This window comes from Salvia hispanica, chromosome 3, assembly GCF_023119035.1.
Source record: "Salvia hispanica cultivar TCC Black 2014 chromosome 3, UniMelb_Shisp_WGS_1.0, whole genome shotgun sequence".
NCBI classification, from domain to species: Eukaryota; Viridiplantae; Streptophyta; class Magnoliopsida; order Lamiales; family Lamiaceae; genus Salvia; species Salvia hispanica.
Genome location: NC_062967.1, coordinates 53811594 through 53833563, shown reverse-complemented (window position 1 = coordinate 53833563; position 21970 = coordinate 53811594). Strand labels below are relative to the sequence as shown.

Here is a 21970-nt window from a genome sequence, read left to right as displayed (position 1 = left end):
TATAAATGGTGTGTGATAGTGGAATTTGGGACCCACCTCAATTGTGTTAAACATTTTTGCTTCATCTTGTATTGAAAAAGAAGCTGCCAATTTTATTTTTTTTCTGCATCGCATACCATTTCAATGAACCCAACGCACAATGAAATTTTTAATTTCAAGCTGCCAATATATTTATGGACATAAATTAAAAACTAAATTTAAAAAAACCCTCAACTTAAACAAAATGTCTTCCATTACTAGCAAAATGAGTGGAAATCTGCTCCAAATCTGAACCGAAAATTTCAAATCAGCCACCATCCATGGCATAGCTTTCAAATCTGGGATAGGAGAAAGGTGGGTTGCAATAGGAGTCAGGATCGACCCCTCCTACGTGTCGAAGGTCCACTCCGGCGTTGGATTCGGACGAGGCCAACGTGGAAGTTGAATTTTCCGTCCGAAATCCGAAGCTAACCCATAGAAGGGGGTTAGGGTTTCAGAGGGTACTAGGAAGAGGAGGAGGCGGCGATTAGGAGGAGGAGGAGGAGTAGGCGGCGGCGGCGATTGGGAGGAGAAGTAGGCGGCGGCGGCAATTGGGAGGAGGAGGCGGCGAGGAGGGCGGCGACGGGATGAGCGGCGGCGATTGAGGAGGAGGAGGAGTAGGCGGCGGCGGCGATTGGGAGGAGGAGGAGGGCGGCGATTGGGATAGTGAGACCGAGAGTGAGAGAGAATGAGGGTGAGAGAGTGAAATTAAAGTTGGGTGGGGAGTGTTTTTTTATGGCAATTGTGTAAATTAGTGAGAAGGGGGAGGATAATTAAATTGTCTAAATATGGTAAGTAGAACCGAGACTCCTATTCCCGGACGTCCCAAAACGAAAAAACGGGACTTCTATTGCTGGACGGAGGGAGTATTATTTAATTGTAATTAACAATTAAGTTATAAGTTAGCAATATAATACTCCTCATTAATGTTATATATATATACTTGTGTACGTATGGAAAATGATCCATGTTTTAAGAGGCTACATATATATAAACATGTAAATACGTGTTGTCGATAAATGTGAATTACATGTATATAATATGTCTACAAAGTAAATAAATGTGAACTTATATTGTTGCTTCATTTGTATTTTTTTTATACTTTAAAATAATAAGTGCATTTTTATATATAAGATAGGAGAGCGTGTAGTCACATGAAATAGCGCATCTCTTGCATCTAGGTGAATTTATTTGAAATCATAAACAAGTAGTTTAGTTAGCCGACGTTAGTATGCACAATTTATATGTTCACATAGAGCATAGTACAAAAGGAGGAGGATTAGAGAAAGAAAAAGGACGAATGTGAGAGCAGAAAATACATAGTTAAAAGAAGAGTTAGATTCATGATTTCAACGATCAAAGGTTCTAAATCAGTAGACAGAAGTAGGAATTCGGTTAGACCATGTGTGTAATGAGATGTAATTTTTCAATGTGTTATATGTTTGATTGATAAAGGTCGACTTGAAATTAATATTTGATTATATGATGTCATGGTGATATAGTTATGTAGTACTCCCTCGTCTCAAGATAAGCGAAACACTTATTTTGGGCACGAGATTTAAGGAATTGGTATTTAAATAGTTAAAGTAGAGAGAGAGTAAAGTATGACAGAAAGAAAAGTAGAGAAGTAAAGAGAAAATAAAGTAGGTGGAGAATAAATTAAGAGATGAGATTTTTTGCAAAAAAGGGAAATGGTTCACTTATATATAGTGGGACATCCCAAAAAAGAATATGACTCGCTTATCTTCGGATGGAGGGAGTATTTGATATTGATGGTGGAATATGATATAGATATGTGATTAGTGCAATGGATATATTTTATATATCATATTGGAATTATTTAACGGATTATGATATGGATATGTGATTATTGCAATGGATATGTTTTACATATGATATTGGAACTATATGGATCATTTGACTAAACAGGATCTGTGGCAGTCTTGCCCTGAGTCTGAATATCAATGGCAATGGACCTACGGGTCATATACAATGGCAATAGACTATGGGTCATATATACAATGGCAATGGACCTTCGGGTCATATGCAATGGCAATGGACCTACAGGTCATATTATACAATGGCAATGGATCTTCGGCCCATATATATGTACAAAGGCAATGGGACTTACTGGTCGTATACAATGGAAATCCCGGGCAGATATCTAACTTGATTTGTCATAGAATAATAAATTGAAAATAGAGGCATATGCGTATGGATATGAAACTGATGATGATATTTAATGTTTATGTTTATGTGTGTTGATTTATAATGTTTGTAAACAAGCTAATAAATGATGGATTTTGTAACTATAGATTTTGGATGGTGATGTAATTGATATGTGATTTAGTTACTTTAACTTGTATTTTGTTTATTATTAGTATATAGTATATTATAGGGGTTGAGGTGTGACATATACTATGGTAGAAGTTGGCAGATTGAAGTGTGCGCATTCTCACCAACTTTACGTTGTGATTTGTATAAAGGTTTGGCGGATGATTTATTAAGTGGTGAAACTGATGGTTCTAGGTTAGGGGTGGGAGTAACTTTGCCATCAAGTTATACTGGTGGTGCTCGATATTTGATTCAGAGTTGTGTGAATTTATGGTGTATGGACCATGTGGTATAGTAAGACCTAATTCTCCTTGCATGCCCGAGCATCGTTGTACTAAACATATCCCAAAGAAATATAGGGATATTACAATAGTTGATGGACATGGATATGCAGCAGTCTATAGAAGAAGAAATAATGATATACCTTTAGATAATCGATATATTGTGCCTCATAATCGGTATTTGTTGATGAAATATGGAGCCCACATTAATACTGAATGGTGATCAATCTCGATTCATCAAGTATTTATTTAAGTATGTTAACAAAGGTAATGATCGAGTAACAGTTTCATTATATAATTCTACAACAGATGTTGAATCTGTTAAAGAAGTGGATGAAGTTAAGATGTATTATGAATAATTATAGATAACGTATGTTGTTTAAACATCCAGGTAATATTTGTTATGACTTATTTTGTAATTATTGTTTACTTGATTTATTTAATTCACCATGTATTACTTCATTGTTTTTTTTCAGAGTTGGTGATGAGTGAAATGGAGATTCGAAATTTTGCTTTAGTTGATATTGAAAAAATGTTGTTACAGTTGGGGATAGGTTTACATGATTTTGCATCAATGGCCATTTTCATTAGAAGAATATTTTCAATTAGCTCAGAATCGATTGATAACGGAGGAGTTGTCTTATGATAGAGAAGCTTTAGCTGAAGATCATGCAATTTATTTCTCTAAGTTTAATGCTGGACAACATCATGTGTATAACTCTATAATAAGTTCGTATTGGAGAGACATTTTTGTATATGGTTCAAGTGGGTCTAGAACTTTTTTGTGGTCGGCTTTGTCAGTTGCTGTTAGTTCGAAGGGAGAAATTGTCTTGAATGTAGCTTATGTTGCTTTGAGTGAAATAACATCGTTGTTCTTGCCTGGTGGAAAGACTGTCATTCTCGGTTTAAAACTCCATCAAGTTTAAATGAGGATTCCTTTTGTATTATTAACCAAGGAAGTTCACTTGCTAAACTTATCATTAGGACTAAACTTATTATTTAGGATGAAGCTCCAACGATGCATCAGTATAGTTTTGAAGCTTTGGATAGAACTCTCTGTGATCTGAAACGTTCCTCAAAAGAAATGGATGATGGGTTACATTTTGGAGGTATATCAGTAGTTTTTGTGGTGACTTTCATCAAATCTTACTTGTTATTCCTAAAGGTAGCAAACAAGATGTCATGAATACTAAGTACTATTAATTCATCGTATATATGGGATCATTGCAAGGTGTTCAGATTAACAAAAAAACATGAGATTGTTGAATGTTGATTCTGACATTGAAATTTCAAAATTAAGAAAATTTTCTGGCTAATAGGTATTGGTGATTGTAGTGATGGACGTGGACAAGATGTTATTCCGGCAGATTTGTTGTTGGAATGTAATGGTGATCCTTTGCGGAGTATTGTTTCTTCAACTTATCCAACATACGAACAAAATGTTGAGGATGTGTCTTATTTAGAAGATTGAGCTATATTAGTGCCGACTTTAGAAGTTGTTGAAATGTTAAATCAGTATATGATGGCTCAAAATGGTTTGGATGATCGAATTTATTTAAGTGTTATGGTATTTTATATGAAATTCCTAATGTCGAATTGTTATGGTATTTTAGATGAAATTCATAATGCCTAATTGTTGAATGGGATATGGTGTTCTAGTATTCCAAATCTTGAATTACATCTTAAGATGGGCACTTCAGTGATATTGTTGAGAAATATTAATCATAATATTGGATAGTGTAATGGTCTAGGTTGGTTATTACTAGACTTGGAGATTATGTTTTGGAAGCAAAAGTTCTTATAGGTCGTTGTACTGGAGATTTTCTTTTGGTGCCTCGATTATGCCTAATCCTTTGTGATATTAGGTTGCCTTTTAAGTTTCAATGCCATTGATTGTGTCTTATGCGATGACCATTAATAACTATAAGAGTAAGGGAAATCCTTGTCTCATAATGGTTTGTTTTTTAAAAAACTAGTTTTTAGCCATGGTCAATTTTGTGTGGCTATTTCAAGGGTTACAACTTACAAGTCGTGAGGGTTTGAAAATGTTAGTATGTGGAAATGAAGAAGAACATTGTGATGTTACTGTAGTCTACAAAGAAGTTTTTTTTAATGTATAATGTATTTTACATTTTATTCATTGCAATTAATTATGTACTAATATTTTACAAGGAAGTCTTCATGTGTTCTTCCTGATTCAGCTCTACGAACCATTCTTTGTCTTCAAAGTTCATAAATGCTGCGTCAGTATATTTGGTTCCCATGTTCTCTCTCCATCGGGTAAATAGTGTTGCAGTGGTACAAGCGCATTTTATTTATGCATTTTAGTTAGTGTATAGAATACTCCCTCCGTCCACAAAAAATAGAGCAATTTGTATACGGTATGAGTTTTAATGTAAAATTGGTAAAGTAAGAGAGAAAGAGAAAAAGTAAGTAAGAAGTAGTGTTAGTGGAATGATGTGTATGGTTATTATTTGTTGAAAACTTTCCATACTCTATTTTTCGTGGACGGCCAAAAATGATAATTGTGCTTTATTTTTTGTGGACGGAGGGAGTATGTTATAACTAAAGTTTCAATAATATTAATTTTACCGCATTGTGTCTTATACACTGAGTATAAGTACAATCCGTGTTCATCACTGTTTATGCAATGAAACTATACTGAATTTGAATTAGTATAAATCAATTCATCATCACAATGAAATTATACTGAATTTGAATTAATATAAATCAATTCAAATATTCTCTCTGTTTAAATAACAATTGTAAAATAAATAGTTATTATAAACTCATAATTATGTACTAACGCGATTGTTATAAAAAGTTCGTCAGCCGCACGTCACACGGGCCTGAGTAGTAGTAGTAGTATATATATATATATATATATAAAAGAATAGCGATCATTGACACATCAATAAGTACAACTCCTCCAGCAAAAAGGCACTAGCCTCGATCAGCAGTGGGCTAGCCTTGAGTTAATCAGCTTTAGCTAAGATGATGAAGCTCTGATCAACGAGGAAAATGCAGTCAGCTGATAAACGTCGGCTCCGATTGGGGCAGCTATATCAGTATGGTCGAGGACTCGAAGAGAGTCGAGTTAGATCTCCCTTAGCATTGGCCAGCCTTTTCTTACAATGTTATTGATCTTGTCATTAATCAGCCTCTGCGACCTAGGTGGACAGAGCTCTGCTGCATATCCATTCAGTTTTGTTGCTAGGTTGGACCTCTCGAGCTCTTCCTCGGGCAAGTTTCCGATCAATTGGAGAAGAAAATGATTGCGTTTGAGTTCAAATTTCTACAAGAAAGGCCAGCAGACAGTAAGCTAATTATCTAAGAAATGCTTATACAGTAGTGTGCTAAAGGATTTTCAAATCATACAAGTTAAAAGATGACTGCTCCACATTCTTCAGATCTTTTGTAATATTTGTTATGTTGAAATCGGAAAAACTTGCATCATCATACTAAGTATTCGAACAAACCAAAAAGGGAAATGCAAGCTTGATATATGTGTTAAATTACAAACCTGATGTTCTGGCTCTGCGGGATAAAATACTCCTAGCTGTACAATTTGAGTGGTAATAATGCTGTTCTTTGATCGTGTTTGTTCCTTTTCTTTGCTGAGAGCAGCTATCCTCGATTCTTCAGTGCCGTTTGTGAAGATTATAGACCTACTCAGGTTATAAATGATTCACCAAGTCAGTGGACTTATGTTTCTGGGGCACGGTTGTATAAGAGGAGTTCTGGAAGTGAAAATAAGTACCGGTATTGATTCCCAACATCTGGACCTTGACCGAACACTTGCCTAGAATCATGACTGCTCCAAAAGACATCAAGTAGTTCTCGGAAACTTGTAATTCTGGGATCATATTCTACCTGCACGGAATGATTGGACCACTGAGAAACTATTCCAACATTCACCCGTGCAGGGCAGGGAAAAGCAGCTAGTTAAACTAGGAGTCAAGTGTAATAGATGTTCCGGTCGAGCAGCAGGCCACAGAGGGTGTTTCACCTTAACTGTATCTAACTATGGTGTCACCTATTGCATGTTTATAAAAGTGAACTCCCTAGAATCAATGCTTTTAGTACAGATTCTTGCAACTTCATGATCATCATAAATTATATGAACTCCGAGTTGTGGAAACCAAGAAGTTACAAAACTAGGTTAGATCAAACCTTCATTTTGTGTGAGCATGTGGTTGTCAATAACCTAAAATTAAATGCACGCCTTGTTTAATTCACTAGATGAGAACGGATTATAACTGGTACCAATGTTTTATCAGATCACATACATCAAACTATAATTAAACCAGGACAAGTATAACTAGTATTCCACATTAAAAACATACTGCATACATGAAATCTGAGATAACCAATATCTAATGGATACAAATCACATCTGCATACTTATATAAATCCTTAAACAGTCATCCATTAATTCTCACCACGATAATATTACTATTACTCGTATCTAACGCTCTCAATCGCATTCTTCCTCTAACGAAATCAGCATTGGAAAGGCAAATTGAGCGTGAAAAGCTAATCGCAATAATCAATTGGATGACAGAAAATGGAGAATAATGAAAGTGGAAAATGATAGGAGTGCAACCTGAACGGACTCGGCGTGGTCTCCTAAGCTTCGGTACTCGGGATTAAGCCTAGATCCGCCGGCATAACCAGCGGTGGTTCTGACGACGCCGTTTTGGCAACCGAACGCCGCCTCCGACCTCCAAAAGCTTCCGAGAGCGAAAACCGCAGTTTTAAGGGGCAGATCGGATGCTTGATTGGGGTCAATGGAGATCCGATCGGGAAATCTGATGCTCAGAGCTGAGTTCGCAGCCAGGGAAATAGAAGTGAGGAGGAAAAATAAAGCAGTTACCTTCATTCTCACCAACAGGGAAATGCGAATGATTGGAGATTGAATAAATAGAATTATTGAGCACATACCTTAATTATCCCCCCTTTTAAAAAATACTACAAATAATTAAATTAGCGAATAGCCAATGTTAAAACTTAAAATATACGCTGAACATTAAAATTTCACCCCCCAAAAGTAACTAATGTCAATTTATTTAATTTTTATTAAAATTAATCAAAATCATTAGTTGGTTATACAATTAAATATATGGAGTGTTCAGTACAGTTACAACCTCCGTCCCTAAATTATACTCCCTCCGTCCCTAATACCTATCTCACTTCAACCCGACATGAGTTTAAATAAATACATAAAAGTGAGTTGAAAAAGTTAGTGATACGTGAATTCTATTTTTATAGAGTATTAGTTTTATTGTAATGTGAGGAAAAATGAATTAGTGGAAACTGTGATCCATTATTAATAACAATAGTAAAAATGAAATGTGACAATTAATAAGGGACAAATTAAAATGAAAAATTGAGACACATAATGAGGGACGGATGGAGTAAGTAATATTAGTACTATTATGTTTAATCGTATATCATGTCAACTTTTTATACTTTACCATAAATACTTCTCTCTGTCGCAGAGCATGCACTATTTTCTTTCTAGTCTATTCCATAAGAATATGCACTTTCTAGTTTTGGATTTTTTTCTTGTCTCTATTGATGTAAGACTCATTCTCTATCAACAATACTTTAATTACATTTTCTTTCTATCTTTCTCATGGTTTTTACTTATTGTGCATTAAAATTTGTATATAACCAGAAATACATATTCTCTTGGAACGGATGAAGTAATAACCAACACTACAAGTCATATTCTTGCACCACTTGCTTTTCCAATAAGTTGCACTATTTTTTATTTTACACTCCCTCCGTTCCATAGTAATAGAGGCGTTTTTTTTTTTGCACGAAGATTAAGATAAATTGTGTTAGGTGAGTTAAGTAAAGGAAGAATAAAGTGGAAAATGAAAAAGGTAGAGAGATGAAGAGAGAAAAAAGTAAGAGAAAGAAAAATAGGTGTGGGAAAATGTGTTGACTTTTACTAAAAGGGTAATGACTCTATTACTGTGGAATGTACCAAAACGTACCAAAATGATTCTATTACTATAGAACGGAGGGAGTAGTATTAATCTCAAGTTTTATATAGTCCTTTAGTCCGAAAGGTGATCTCCTAACTCCTCCTACTCCACCTCTCACAATGCAATAGAATAATATTTTAATTATGATCAATTTTAACAAGTGATGGTGGATTATTTTATTGCATTGTGAGAGGTGGAGTAGGAGGAGTGGAGTAGGAGATCCTCTCCGCTTTAGTCCAATAGATAGTCTCATATTTAGCTGACGGGGATTATAAAAATATGTTTAAAGAAAGTTAGAAAAAATTAGTGAAGTGCAAGTCCACTGATATATACTTCCTCTGTTTCTAATAATTCATCATCAATTGACCCGGCACGAGTTTTAAAAAATGTAATAGAAAGTGAGTTGAAAAAGTTGGTGGGATATAAGTCCTACTTTTATATATTAATTTTATAATAAAATGTGAGTATGAATGAGTTAGTGGAATGTAGGTCCACTACCAAAAATGGTAAAAGTGAAAGGTGACAAATTTTTAGGGACGGACGAAAATGGAAATAGGTTACAAAGTTTCAGGGACGGAGGGAGTACTAGTATTTCTTTTGTTCATAAAAACTGGTTTTATTTTGCTATTTTGGGATGTTAACAAAAAATAGTTTTATTATTTTGCTTTTTGTCCAGTAATGAGACTATTTTTTGTGGACGAATGGAATATTAGCTTTATAGTTAATTGCGTGTAGCATGAGTTAGTGGAATGTGTGATCCAACAACTGAAAAATAGTAGTAGAAAGTTAAATGAGACGTTTATTAGGGTCCATTATGTGCATTTAATAGCGACAATACGACCGGAGTAGTAAACTTTTTAAGATTTTTAAATTACAAATTAAAATAAAGAACTACATGAGTGAAATTAAAACTAAATAAAAATTGTTCATCCAGTCTAGGAGCATGCCTAAATTTATTCGATGAGATCCAGTTGAAGTGGGTCAGGAAAAGAGAAGCGCGCCAACTTTGAAAATGTCATAATTGATGTGGTTCACCTTGAGCTAGATTGTTGTGGTATGTTTCCAAGCTAGATGTGTCCCCTCCCCTTGATGGGGAATAAGTCTGAGAGTTGGTCATATGTCCATATCTGACATGACGCTCCTAGTCCTAGAAATATAATCATGTCAGTTATGCCTACGAGCAATGCTATGCGCATATAGAACCAACAACGAAATATAGTTGCACCCTATCGTGCTTCGTCAAATGAATAATAATCGACGATGCATCGTCAGTAATGCAATATGTACTATTATAGATATGAATGAGAGATGAAGAGTCAAGATGACCTTAGACATATACTTTGATGATCTATTATATTGCAAACGTGGAGCCATGAATTGCAGTGGTTGCCATTGCAAATAGGACCGGATGAGCCTTTTTAAACTGCCCAACTTCATGTTTGCTTGGACAACCCACCTAAGTTGTCTATTAACTATCACATCATTATAGTTTTAAATAAAATAAGAATAGGATATCAATCGAGCAAAGAGACATGTATTATCACTCTACTTCTTTGTTAGTAAATGAAACAAACCAATATTATCTCATTTTTTTGTTAAGAAAATGATTCACTATATAAATTCTATAGACTACTTCAAATATTATCAATATATTTTAAGTTGAAATTTATAAACTCCAATTATGAAAGACAGAGTAGGGCGAGTGAATAAACACTACTACTATATGTGAATAAATAAATAGTACATATCTTACTTAGAAACAAAAAATAGAGTATATGTTAACATCAGAGATTCGTGTATCCCTGACATTTATTTAGCTAGGTAGGGTGTGTGTGCCAGGTGAGGGTCACTATAGTTTAGGATTTTGATTATATTTGAGACTAATTTTATTATACTGTGAATCCTTTAACGTGAGATGCATATATTAACATTTAAATGAATAATTAATGGCAGTCTGGCCACTATATATCTTACTACATAAATACTTTCTTTTTATCATATATCTATAGGAAACAAAATGACATTTTAATAAAGAGATAATTATCATTTAAATTATAATTTTTCATTATTTTTATTCAGTTCTATAACTTTTAAACATAAGTATAAAATTATAATTATTTAGTAATTGTTTCTCAATTGTCCAGCATAATCAAAATTGAAATACAATATGATAACAAAACGACATCATTATATTTTTTGAGTGTTACTTAAAATACAATTTATCTAAAACCATGTCGTTTATTGTCATGATATATTTGATTTTGTTATATTATTTTTAATTTTGACTATTAAGGGGTAATTAAGAAATATTTATTAGATATAATTTTGTGTCACAATTTCCAAAGTTATGGGAGTGATAATTTTTTTTAATAATAATTATTCTTTTAATAAAAATTACTAATATATAAGAATGTAGGGATGTGATTAAATGAAAACATATATTTAATATAAACTCAAAATTTTAATTATAGCCACTAATTATATCAGATCTGTGGTTAATATGGCGTTCAATTCCTATGTTAACAAGAGCATATATTTTGTAAACAGAGGGTAATTTTGTAACTTAATTTGATCAGCGGTTTATGCGTTCCTAATTAATCTCCCACTTTCCACACTGCAAATATTCACATCTTCAGCGAGGATCTTCACCATTGTAATTGATGTCTCATATTCTCAACAATTAAATTTTTTCAGTCAAAATACCTAGCTAATTCCGATCATGTGCTAATCCGTCGAAAAAATTGCTTGAATTTTGCGTTGACACTGCGTCGTTGATTCATTGTTGATGTTGAATTTTGTGTTGAAATGGTGTTGAATCTTTGTTGATGTTGAATTTCATGTTGAATCCTTGACACTTTGTTGATGTCGAATTTTGTGTTGAAAAAATTGCTTGAATTTCATGCATAAACCTAGATAATTCCGATCATGTGCTGATTTGTCAAAAAATTGCTTGAATTTTGTGTTGACACTGCGTCGTTGATTCCTTGTTGATGTTGAGTTATGTGTTGAAATGACGTTGAATCTTTGTTGATGTTGAATTTCGTGCTGAGTCCTTGACACTTTGTTGATGTTGAATTTTGTGTTGAAAAAAATTGATTGAATTTCATTCTAAAACCTAGCTATTCTGATCATGTGCTGATTCGTCGAAAAAATTGCTTGAATTTTGCGTTTAAACTGCATCATTGATTCCTTGTTGATGTTGAATTTTGTGTTGAAATGGCATTGAATCTTTGTTGATGTTGAATTTCGTGTTGAATCCATGACACTTTGTTGATGTCGAATTTTGTGTTGAAATGACGTTGAAGCTTTGTTGATGTTGAATTTCGTGCTGAATCGTTGATTCTTTTGTTCTGCTGTTGTTTTTTTTTGCGATGAAATTTTGTGTTGAAATCGTGTTGATTCTATGCTGATTCTAAAAACATGAATAGTGGAAAGAGAGAGAACGATGAAATCAGAATTACACAATTATTCGATAATTAAATTATTCACCGTATCATGAAAATGTCTATTATACCGTCTGTTGATTGATTTATAGAAGTTATTGATATTTTTAAATAGAAACATTATAATCATTGATGAGTAATATTTAGATGCTAAGATTAAAGTTTTGAATTTATATTAGATATATGGTTTTCATTATATCACTTCCCAAGAATGTATTTAATACGAAATGATTACATAGATAATGACAAGAACTGGGGTCCATTTTGAATTATTAGTATTAATCTTAGATGATGTACACGAATTATTAGTATTAAGAGAATTAAACAGCAATTATATTTAAATTAATTTGTAAACCGTCTTAGTTAGGTATTCATATGTGCTTACAACAATATTCGTTGGATGTGCAAACCAATTATTCAATGTAATTTACAAAACTGAGTACTCCCTCCACCCGAGTCTCCGTCATTAGGAGTCTCATTTCTTGGTGGCACGGGTTTTAAGATATATGAGTGGAATGAATTAGTGGAAGATGAGACCCTATTACCATTTATGGTAAAAGTGAATCGAGACTCATATTCGTGGACAGACTAAAATGGAAAAACGGAACTCCTATTCGCGGATAGAGGGAGTAGTATTTTTTTTAAATTAAGTCAGCTTAATTACAAAAGTATATATTTAAACTTGAATTTTCAAAAACTCGATCGCAAAAGGTTTGAGGAATATCAGTTTAGTTAGCATTGAAAACATAAACGATCACATCATTTACAAAATAAAATAGAAAATGTTAATAAACATCGAAAGAATATTCATATATAAAATTCTAATTCGAATTCAACCTTAAAGATAATTATATTTGAAAGAATAAAGGCCAAAATTGGTCCTGAACATATGACTATTTTATCTTTAACTTTATCTTTTGGATTTTTTGGTCCTGCACATATGAAAATTTAATCATTTTGGTCCTCCGTCAATAGTTCCGTTAAAAACTTAACGGTCAACGGATTTAATCAGATTTTGACCAAATTTAACCGAGAATTATGATTTTTTCTTACCTAATTATTTATTTAAATATTCTTTTAAAATTAGAATTGAATAATTTTTATAAATATTTTAGGGTTCAGCATCCATCGCGATTTCACTTGCGTTTCATCTTCGTTCTTCTTCCTTCTCTAATCTCTTCTTCCTTCCGCTTGCTTCTTCTCAAACCCTAGTTATGCTGTACGAGTCTTCCTCTTCGACTTTCAGCAAAGGGGTCGATTTTGAGAGGGAAGTGGTGGTAGTTGTCGATTTCCAGTCGGAGGAGGCAGATTTTGAGTCGAAGGGCCGGAATTGTCTTCATCCGGAGGAGCTCCATGCCTGTGTAGATCCTTCTTCCTCTTCTCGAACTTCCATTGACAGTCGCGAGGGTTGCCGTAGCAACAGAAGTTAGAGTCAAATACGTACTAGCCGATTCGCCGGTTAGTGAGTGAATCGTTGAGAGAGAGAGAGACGTTTTAGTGTTGGTGTGTTGAGAGAATTCAGTGATTGAGAGAGAAAGAGACCGATTGTATTCCATTTTGTTTTTTTTTTTAATTATTTATTTAATTCTTATTTTAAAATAATATTTAAATAAATAATTAGAGAATAATTAGTGACTTAAAATTATAATTCTCGGTTAAATTTGGTCAAAATCGGATTAAATCCGTTGACCGTTAAGTTTTTAACGGAACTATTGACGGAGGACCAAAATGATCAAATTCTCATATGTGCAAGACTAAAAAATCCAAAAGATAAAGTTTATGACAAAAAAAATAAAATGGTCATATGTTCAGAACCAATTTTGGCTTTTACTCTATTTGAAATTATAAATGGACGTAGTTATTATCTTATAGAAATGAAAACTTTGACTCAACCTTCCAAAGGTACATAAATAGATAGTTTAAGCATGTACACAAATTAGGCCTAGAATGGCAAGTAATTAAAGGGATGTTAAGACATAACAATTACAACTCGTGTGAAAACACAATTAACTCTAAGCAAACACTAATCATCTAATCATGGCAACCAAAGAGCAAAAATCTTGTTCATCACAAGGAAGGGTTAATCCCATATCATGCTGAAAGCCAAACTCCTCTTCGGCCTTTTGCAATAATCTTTGGAACAATGAATTTTCAAGAAATGTAATAGGAACGATGTATCTGGTTCTACTTTCACCCACGTAGACTGCAAAATGGCCTTTTGGGACATCGTTCCTCCTCCCGAAGCTCGAGCACTTGAGGGACACTGCACTTGCGACGGCGGTGGTGGTAGTAGGAGTAGAGGTACTCTTGTTTGTTTTCCATTTAGCCATGTCTTTTTTTCTTTTGTTTTTGGCTTGATATTATTTGAAACAAATTAGGTGATGGGGAGAAAATGAAGGGGCTAGAGATATATATACATGGGAAAATGAGAAAAAGAAAAAATGGAAGAAGCAAAAACATGTGGAGTGTGGGGGCAAAGAACTAATTGTTGCATGGATGTTTTGTTTTAAGAAATCATGTTGAGAGGTCATCAACCATTCCTAACGTGCCCCCATATTATTCCATTCAACAGAACAATTGGGCCAGCCAATGTTTAGTTTCTGATTTCCCACTTACTACTTTTTTAGTCAATATTATTAGGAGTCGTTTGGTTTGCAAGATTGAATCTCATTATTAAATATGTACTATTATGTTTGATTCATGAGATTGAATCTCACAACTTAATCCTAAATCATATGATAATTAGTTATAGTCACATTCCTAACTAAAATAATCTCACAACTTAATTCTAGATGGATAATCATATAATAAAAAGTCTCCCTAATTAGTCGTGATCCGAGGCAAAATTGTGACAAAACTATTGTTAAAATTTGTAAATTTTATGTTAGTTTTTAAGGTTGAAATTGTAATCACCATTACTAGTATTTGGTAATGGAGGGAATGAACAAAGAATAAATATTATTTTCTATCATTCTTCCAACTCTGAAAAATAAAATTTCATCTAAAATCCTTATCAGCTAATTTGTCTTTATTTACAACACCTTAAATAAAAACCGTCAAATGACCTCTACTGATATTTACTACACGAGGAGACCATATTTAATATTTGGGAAACACAATTAAGTTGGAGCTCTATTAAACGAAAATCCTTTTTCCTTGAATAGCTTCAAAAAAAATTATAGATACAACTATACAAGTCATAGTCGAAGAAGTAGACTTTAGATTATTTTTAGCATTTTTATCTTGATAATTGATAGAGCTACTATCTCTTATCACACCATCAATGTATGTTACATTGTAGTAATTGTGTATTTATATAAATTATTGTACAATCATTTAATATGTCTAGATTGACTAATATTGAGGCAAATAGACATACATTGCCCAAACTTGTTCTATGTTGATTAGCCAAAAAGAGGATAACGTATGCACTATTCAACGGATTCAATGAATGAATAGAAAATAGGAGTAGCAAATTGTCCTTTTGAAAGCCTTCATCATTTCTTTCATCACAAAACGTGGATAAGAAGTCTCGCTATTAAATGGGTCAAGATCTACGTTCATATTCCCACTACTATATGCATTTTTTAATTAATATTAATATATTATTGATTATTGAATACATAAATTTAAATTCAAATCTTGAATAATCTTGTAAGTTGTGACAAGATTGTCTAACCCTATATAGTGAATTAAACAAGCTTCCAATATTTACTAAATGTTTTTCATTTCTAGAGTTCACCAAAAACAATTTAGTAAAATATATACATTCATATCCTAACTCCAATTACATGCAAAACACAAAACACATGTCCATCCGTTGGATTTTATGATCTAACGGTTAGATTAATGACACGTTCATCTAATAATGTAGAATTTTAGTCCAATAATGTAGTTCTACTATTATTATCACAACTATCCAATACATGAATTAAAAGACTGTGATTTATATATAGTATTTAATACTAAGAATGTGTAAGGACCCTAACTCACCCCTACGTACAGATCCTTGTTTAGTTTTGAGTTATGGCAGAAACCATCCGAATATGAGATAATATAAAAATTGATTTGGACTATTGATCTTTTGAAATTTGCAATCATACCGTTTCTACACATGTGAGTAATACTTGTTACAATATCAACCGCTGATTAACCAGAAGATAAATCGTCTATATTCCCTTGATTTCTACAATAGGAAATGCTTGTATATGAATGAATCACGCCTCTTCTTATGAGGGAACAATTAGTACTTGCGCCTTATTTCAATTTCTATTTATGGACTCAAGTAATATAAACTGTACCATTACATTTAATTCCTAGTTACTATAAAACATCATTCATTGAAGATGATATTAATTGCTTACCGACATATTTAATCCGATTCAATGCATGGCCAAACTAACTAATCTTGTACTATTTCTTGGCTTAGATCATCTTCTTCATCTTTACCAATTTAATCATAACTCCAAGATAGAGTTTCATGAAGGGAAGGGAGTATCACTTTGTAATAGATGAAGAAAGATAAATAATCTAATTTCTTTTCTACCTACTTTTTTAATGCATATGTTCATTTCAGAAATACGAGCAACATTTATAGGGGCTTCAATAAGGAATATACACAATAAGGAATAGAAAATGAGAAAAATCTAGCCCGAAAAACAATCAAGGTGGCCCGATTAAAATTGCTACACGAAACTCGTGCAGGATAGCATATATTGACCCTGAAAAATGAAACATTGCATAACGCGACCACATTCACAGAAGCACTATAGAGCGCAACCAAAAGTCACTCTAGATTCGCTGCACAAGTTCCTTTCTTGAGAAAGCTACGAAAACAAAATATCATACCATTACCATAATTGCGCGTTCTGTGCTCCAGGGGCATTGTCCAGCATTATTAATTGGAACGAAAGCGATACCTGTAAAAGCAGGTGGTTAGATGCAAAACAGTTTGCAAACACAAACACCATCTTAATCAATTAAAGTTGGACCAAGTCACCAAACACCTACTATGAAGTACCATTGCACCACCACATACGCCTTTCGTCCTTGTTCACATATGTTTGTCCTCATTACATCAGAAGTAGCAGATTTAAGATAAATGCTCTGGTATATCTACCCATGTGCAATACCAAATTTTAATAAATCAAACACAGATAGGAATAAAGCTCATAATAATAGTCTTGCCTCCTAACCAGAAGAAGCACCACCATAAACAGAGTATATTTTCGGGTGATGGAAAAGTAGATATCTCCTATTTACTGGGGGACCAGATAGCCACCTTGCCTTATTCTATATCTCCCATTCCGCCACGCAAGTTATCTATGGGAGCATTCCAAATCAAGCAGCTAAAACAAAGTTTGTCTGGTGTAAACCAGTCTACAGTCCATGGTCCAGCCGGGTGTTAGGTCATCTTTAGTGATACAACATATATACTTTAGAAGTTCGAGTTTATGGGCGCCAGATTAAGGACCAAAACAGAAAAGGATCTTAATTTTACAAGGAGCTACGAGCAGGAAAAATAATTGAAATGACAATGACTTTCGAACTTGGCATGTACTACATGTTAGTATGTTATTCTTGCCTACCAAATTTCTTATAAAGACAAAGTGGTTAAAACTACTAAGAGCATTCCAGTATCAGACATCTCCCCTACTATACCTTCTGAGAGGAAACGAATCAGAATTAAATGCCAGTGTACAGCTACTCTCCAGTACTCCTGTTGAAAGAGATTACAGAACATAGGCAAGGCATTATATTTTCCAATATTGTACAGACAAAATATGACACTACCACCTTTTCTACGAAATAATAATTTATCTTCTAAAACAAGATAACAATGGTTCTTAAACCCCAAATGCAATGGAGAGCATGAGAAATAAGAAATAGCCTTTATTACTAATTCTGTGCCCTACGCTAATACATAATGTACATGTCCAAGGTATACACCCAAGTCGTTTTACCATGATTGATCATCTTCTATGTCACTAACCAGAACCTGGTTTCAATGACCATAGTGGCAGCCCATCAATGATACTTAGTTGCTATTTTAGCTTGATAATATGGGCTTGGACCTACCACAGAGTAGACAAAGTCAGAAGGTTTGTCCATATATGCCAAAAATCTGCAATGCAGTAGACACTAATGTCTGATTATGACAGTCAAACTAAAACCCTAGTACTCTACATTGAGCAGCACAAATAAGCATTTTAAAAGCAACAAACAACATCAATTTGTCAAAAAAATTTAAAATCCCCATCTCTAAGGGGAACACTGCACTCTACTTCAAGTCTTGTCCCCATGAATCAATATCTTCCATAAGAGTATACCAAGAAACTGACAATTGAAAGACAGGGAAAAACAGCTAGCATAAATGACAGATGATAAATGAAGAATAAGACATTTTTTGGATGAGTTCAGTGCTTGGTAGTATAAGTAAACAAAAGTTGAAATCACAAAGTAATCACTAATCAACCAACAGAATAAAACAAGGAAACAACCATATGTCGCTAGTGAGAAAGCAATTAAATTAATACCTCTTGCACATGTAGCGTCCTAAGTACTTTTGAAATTGCAACTATATTCATTTCATGCTTGCATCGATCACACCATGCATGTGTTGTACAAACATCAACCATAGAAGAAGCAATAAATTTGTTTTACTGCTCTTAAAAATGCCATGGAATCCATATTATAAGCCAAATTAAAAAATTAATGGTATATACAGAGCAACTCACATAAATTTAGTCATCTATAGATATCCTATTATTTTAATTTTAAAGCACCTGTTACAAGTATCTAGAATTTCCAGTTGGTAGGCAGCTATGAAGGATCACAGGATAATGAAATATAGAAAATTAATTTGTCTTGCCAAATTATTGCAGATTGGAAGATATTACACAAATGAAAATTTTGTTACGAATACTGGAAGTCTGGAACTGGTCGCTTTCACTCCTCCCAACCCACTTAAGAAAACATGGGAGTAATGATTCAAATATGACATTTTGGAATTAAGCTTTACAGTCACAAAAGTTTAAAAAATTGTGGATAATCAACATCTGCAGCAAATATGATTAGGCAATTCATGGGAAAATGCATAAAAATTGTTTGCAGGCATGTTATCATGAAATTATGGTCCAGCTAGCATGCAAATGAAACACAAATGCATTACCTGCTGATGAGCAGCAGCAAGTTTTAACAGCTCATCTGCTTCAGAGAAATTGATAAACCATGACTCAACGGGTTATCTTTGGTATCACCTTTCTTTTCATTCAGATCTTCTATATAGGTACCGGAAAAGGTAGGAAGAAATATGAGTGTTGCCCCATTTTGCCAATAATAAACAAACTTTATGGAAGTAAAATAGATTGTAATGACATTACCAGTGGGCAAATTTAACATGATTGGAAGTCGAGGAACGACTACAACAGGATGCTTCTCTGGATACGAGCATAGAAACTATCTAGGGATCAGCAAAGACTATCTCATTGTATGTTTCCACGACAACAGGCTTTTTAGTTGACTGAGGGCCACTTTCATTTTTAGCATATAATGTAAGATGGTGATACCTAAAAAATAGAAAGACATTATCAAATATACTGGTGACTGGTGAGAAATGAAGAAGCATATTAAAAGCCAAAATTATTTACTTACAAGAGAGAAAACAATTTCAAATTCACCCCAACCACACTCCGATAATTCAAAAGGTGGAGACTCAACAACTCTAACAGGGTTTTCGAAACTTGGATGCAATTGAAATACAGCACGCTTGATAATTGCCTCAATATGCTCATTCATAGCCCCTCGACATAGACAGTCCACCTGTGTGACTGAGTTCTAATAACCAACAAAGACATCCGATAAAACCATCAACTAGGTCAATTGGTGTACCAACAAAATGAACTTCGACAAGAAAGGCATGTAACTATGATATTCAACTTACTCGGATGCTTTTCTACCAAGCCAAAAGGTGATTGTTCCAAAAACTATTGGAACACAGATTTCAACATCTTTGAGTCTCTTTTGCAAAACCTGAGCAAGGACTCCACAAAACATTATATTAAAATTCCATAATTCCAGTTCAATGAAAATGATCAGCAAATATTTTTTAGATGGAGCCATGAACTAAATAATAATGACCACTAGGAAGAATTATGACACAAAATGAGATTGGTCATTGATCTTACCCCTCTACAAGAAGCAGAAAAGTGCAGTTCAAATAGATTATCACCATATGGACATAATAAACTTCATAAATTATATAGATCAGTTTTGTTCTCAAAATGAAATTCAACAGCAGGGCAACTAAGAAGCAGATAGGCAGATTAATAGCACTGTATGAGTACATAAAACATGTTTGGATGTGTGTGCGCGCGAGCGTGCAAATTTAAAATAAAAGTCCAGGTAGTCAGTTTCAGTCTGATTCAGTACAAGATATCAACTAGTATATATATTTATGGTATTCGGCTATATCCGGCTATCCGCTGCATCTCATGTTTTTACCAGTTTCTGAAGCCAGCCTAAGCAAGTCAAAATCTCAACTATACACACCTCAACCTTAGCGTAGTCAAATTGGGAATGTATAATGTGAATGAATGGAGTAAAACACGGTATGGAATGTTCCCTTAACTAACCGTTACTACAGAAAAGGATAAGAATTATAAACTCAAAGTGAGACTGCAGTTCATTCACTGATGCATTCATGTCTCTAAGTCGTCCATGCAGCTCGCTATGCCAATGCATATGCAGCTCAAAAGTTGGATAAATACGACAGAAATGCTGCATGCTTATGTACTTTAGAAGCGTACAATCTACATAATTGTGAAAAAAAAATGAAAATTGGAAATCAAATTGGGTAGAAAGAGGTACCTTTTATCTCCGTCGTCAGAAGCTCTTGTAATTTTGAAGCGTGCGGCTTTAGAGTGGATTCGCTAGCATTTCGTTCCGGCTGACCGTCAATTTCAGCCATTGTTGAGCATGTGGAAAGTAGAATTTCGCGATTTTTGTTACAGATGAATTAGGGATTTTGACTATTTCAGTGCATTTGTCACTTGAGCACTACGATTTTGACCACGGAGCTTTCATGTACTCCGGCCAAATTATCTTCAAAAACATTAAGATATAGTCCATCTGTCCCATTAAAAATGCAACATTTTTCTTTTTTGGGTTGTCCCACTAAAAACGGAACGTTTCCTCTCTACTTTTCCGTCTCTCTTACTTTACTCTCTCTTCGTTAACTCACAAAACAACAGTGAGTATTTTTTTAAAATATAATATTATTGAATTTTTTGCAATTCAAGAATAAAAATTATTGAAATATTATATAAAGATGATTATTAACATTTCAAAAAACATACTTTTACTTCTACATATACCAATCTATCGATTCACTATAACTGAAAGACATGAGAGAAAGAAATACAAACATCCTTCATGAATAACTAATATAGAGAAAAAAAAAAGTAAACAATTATTGAATTTAAGAATAAAAACTATTAAATATTTTGTAAAAATTGAGTATTAACATTTCAAAAAATAAGAAAATATATTTAAAACGAATTAAATCAAAATAAAGAATATACAGAAGAAATATTAAAAATTATTGTAAATTAAGAATAGAAACTATAGTTAAATATTGTATATATAAGATTATAAAGATTTAAAAAACATAATTCTACTCCTACATCTATCAATCTATTAATCCACGGTAACGAAAAGACATGAGGGAAAGAAATATAAATAGAATAAGATATACAAATAAAAGATTGAAAAATACTAAATACTAACGTAAATAAATAAAATTAAATTCAAAATAAATACTCCCTCCGTTCCCTCATAGTTGAGGCGGAACTTTTCGGCACGGAGTTTAAGAAAAATGTTGAGTGTGTTAAATAAATAG

General features: G+C 33.5%; 2 protein-coding genes and 1 pseudogene across 2 annotated transcripts; all 3 read right to left on the bottom strand.

Annotated features, from left to right (window-relative positions):
• Positions 1–5396: 5396 nt before the first annotated feature.
• On the bottom strand, positions 5397–7538 carry LOC125211784 (peptide methionine sulfoxide reductase A5). The gene is made up of 4 exons (XM_048111716.1): positions 7240–7538; positions 6394–6506; positions 6157–6301; positions 5397–5928 (listed from the first exon to the last, which is right to left on the bottom strand). The coding sequence occupies exons 1-4, from the start codon at positions 7513–7515 to the stop codon at positions 5731–5733; spliced, it is 732 nt and encodes a 243-aa protein (XP_047967673.1). The 5' UTR covers positions 7516–7538; the 3' UTR covers positions 5397–5730.
• Positions 7539–16537: 8999 nt separating this feature from the next.
• LOC125216792 lies at positions 16538–19225 on the bottom strand. Its single transcript, XM_048118564.1, has 5 exons — positions 18036–19225; positions 17734–17791; positions 17083–17140; positions 16927–16991; positions 16538–16793 (listed from the first exon to the last, which is right to left on the bottom strand). Exons 1-5 carry the CDS (start codon positions 18046–18048, stop codon positions 16664–16666), a joined length of 324 nt encoding a protein of 107 aa, XP_047974521.1. The 5' UTR covers positions 18049–19225; the 3' UTR covers positions 16538–16663.
• On the bottom strand, positions 16749–21040 carry LOC125210515 (annotated as a pseudogene).
• Between the last annotated feature and the right edge of the window lie 930 nt (positions 21041–21970).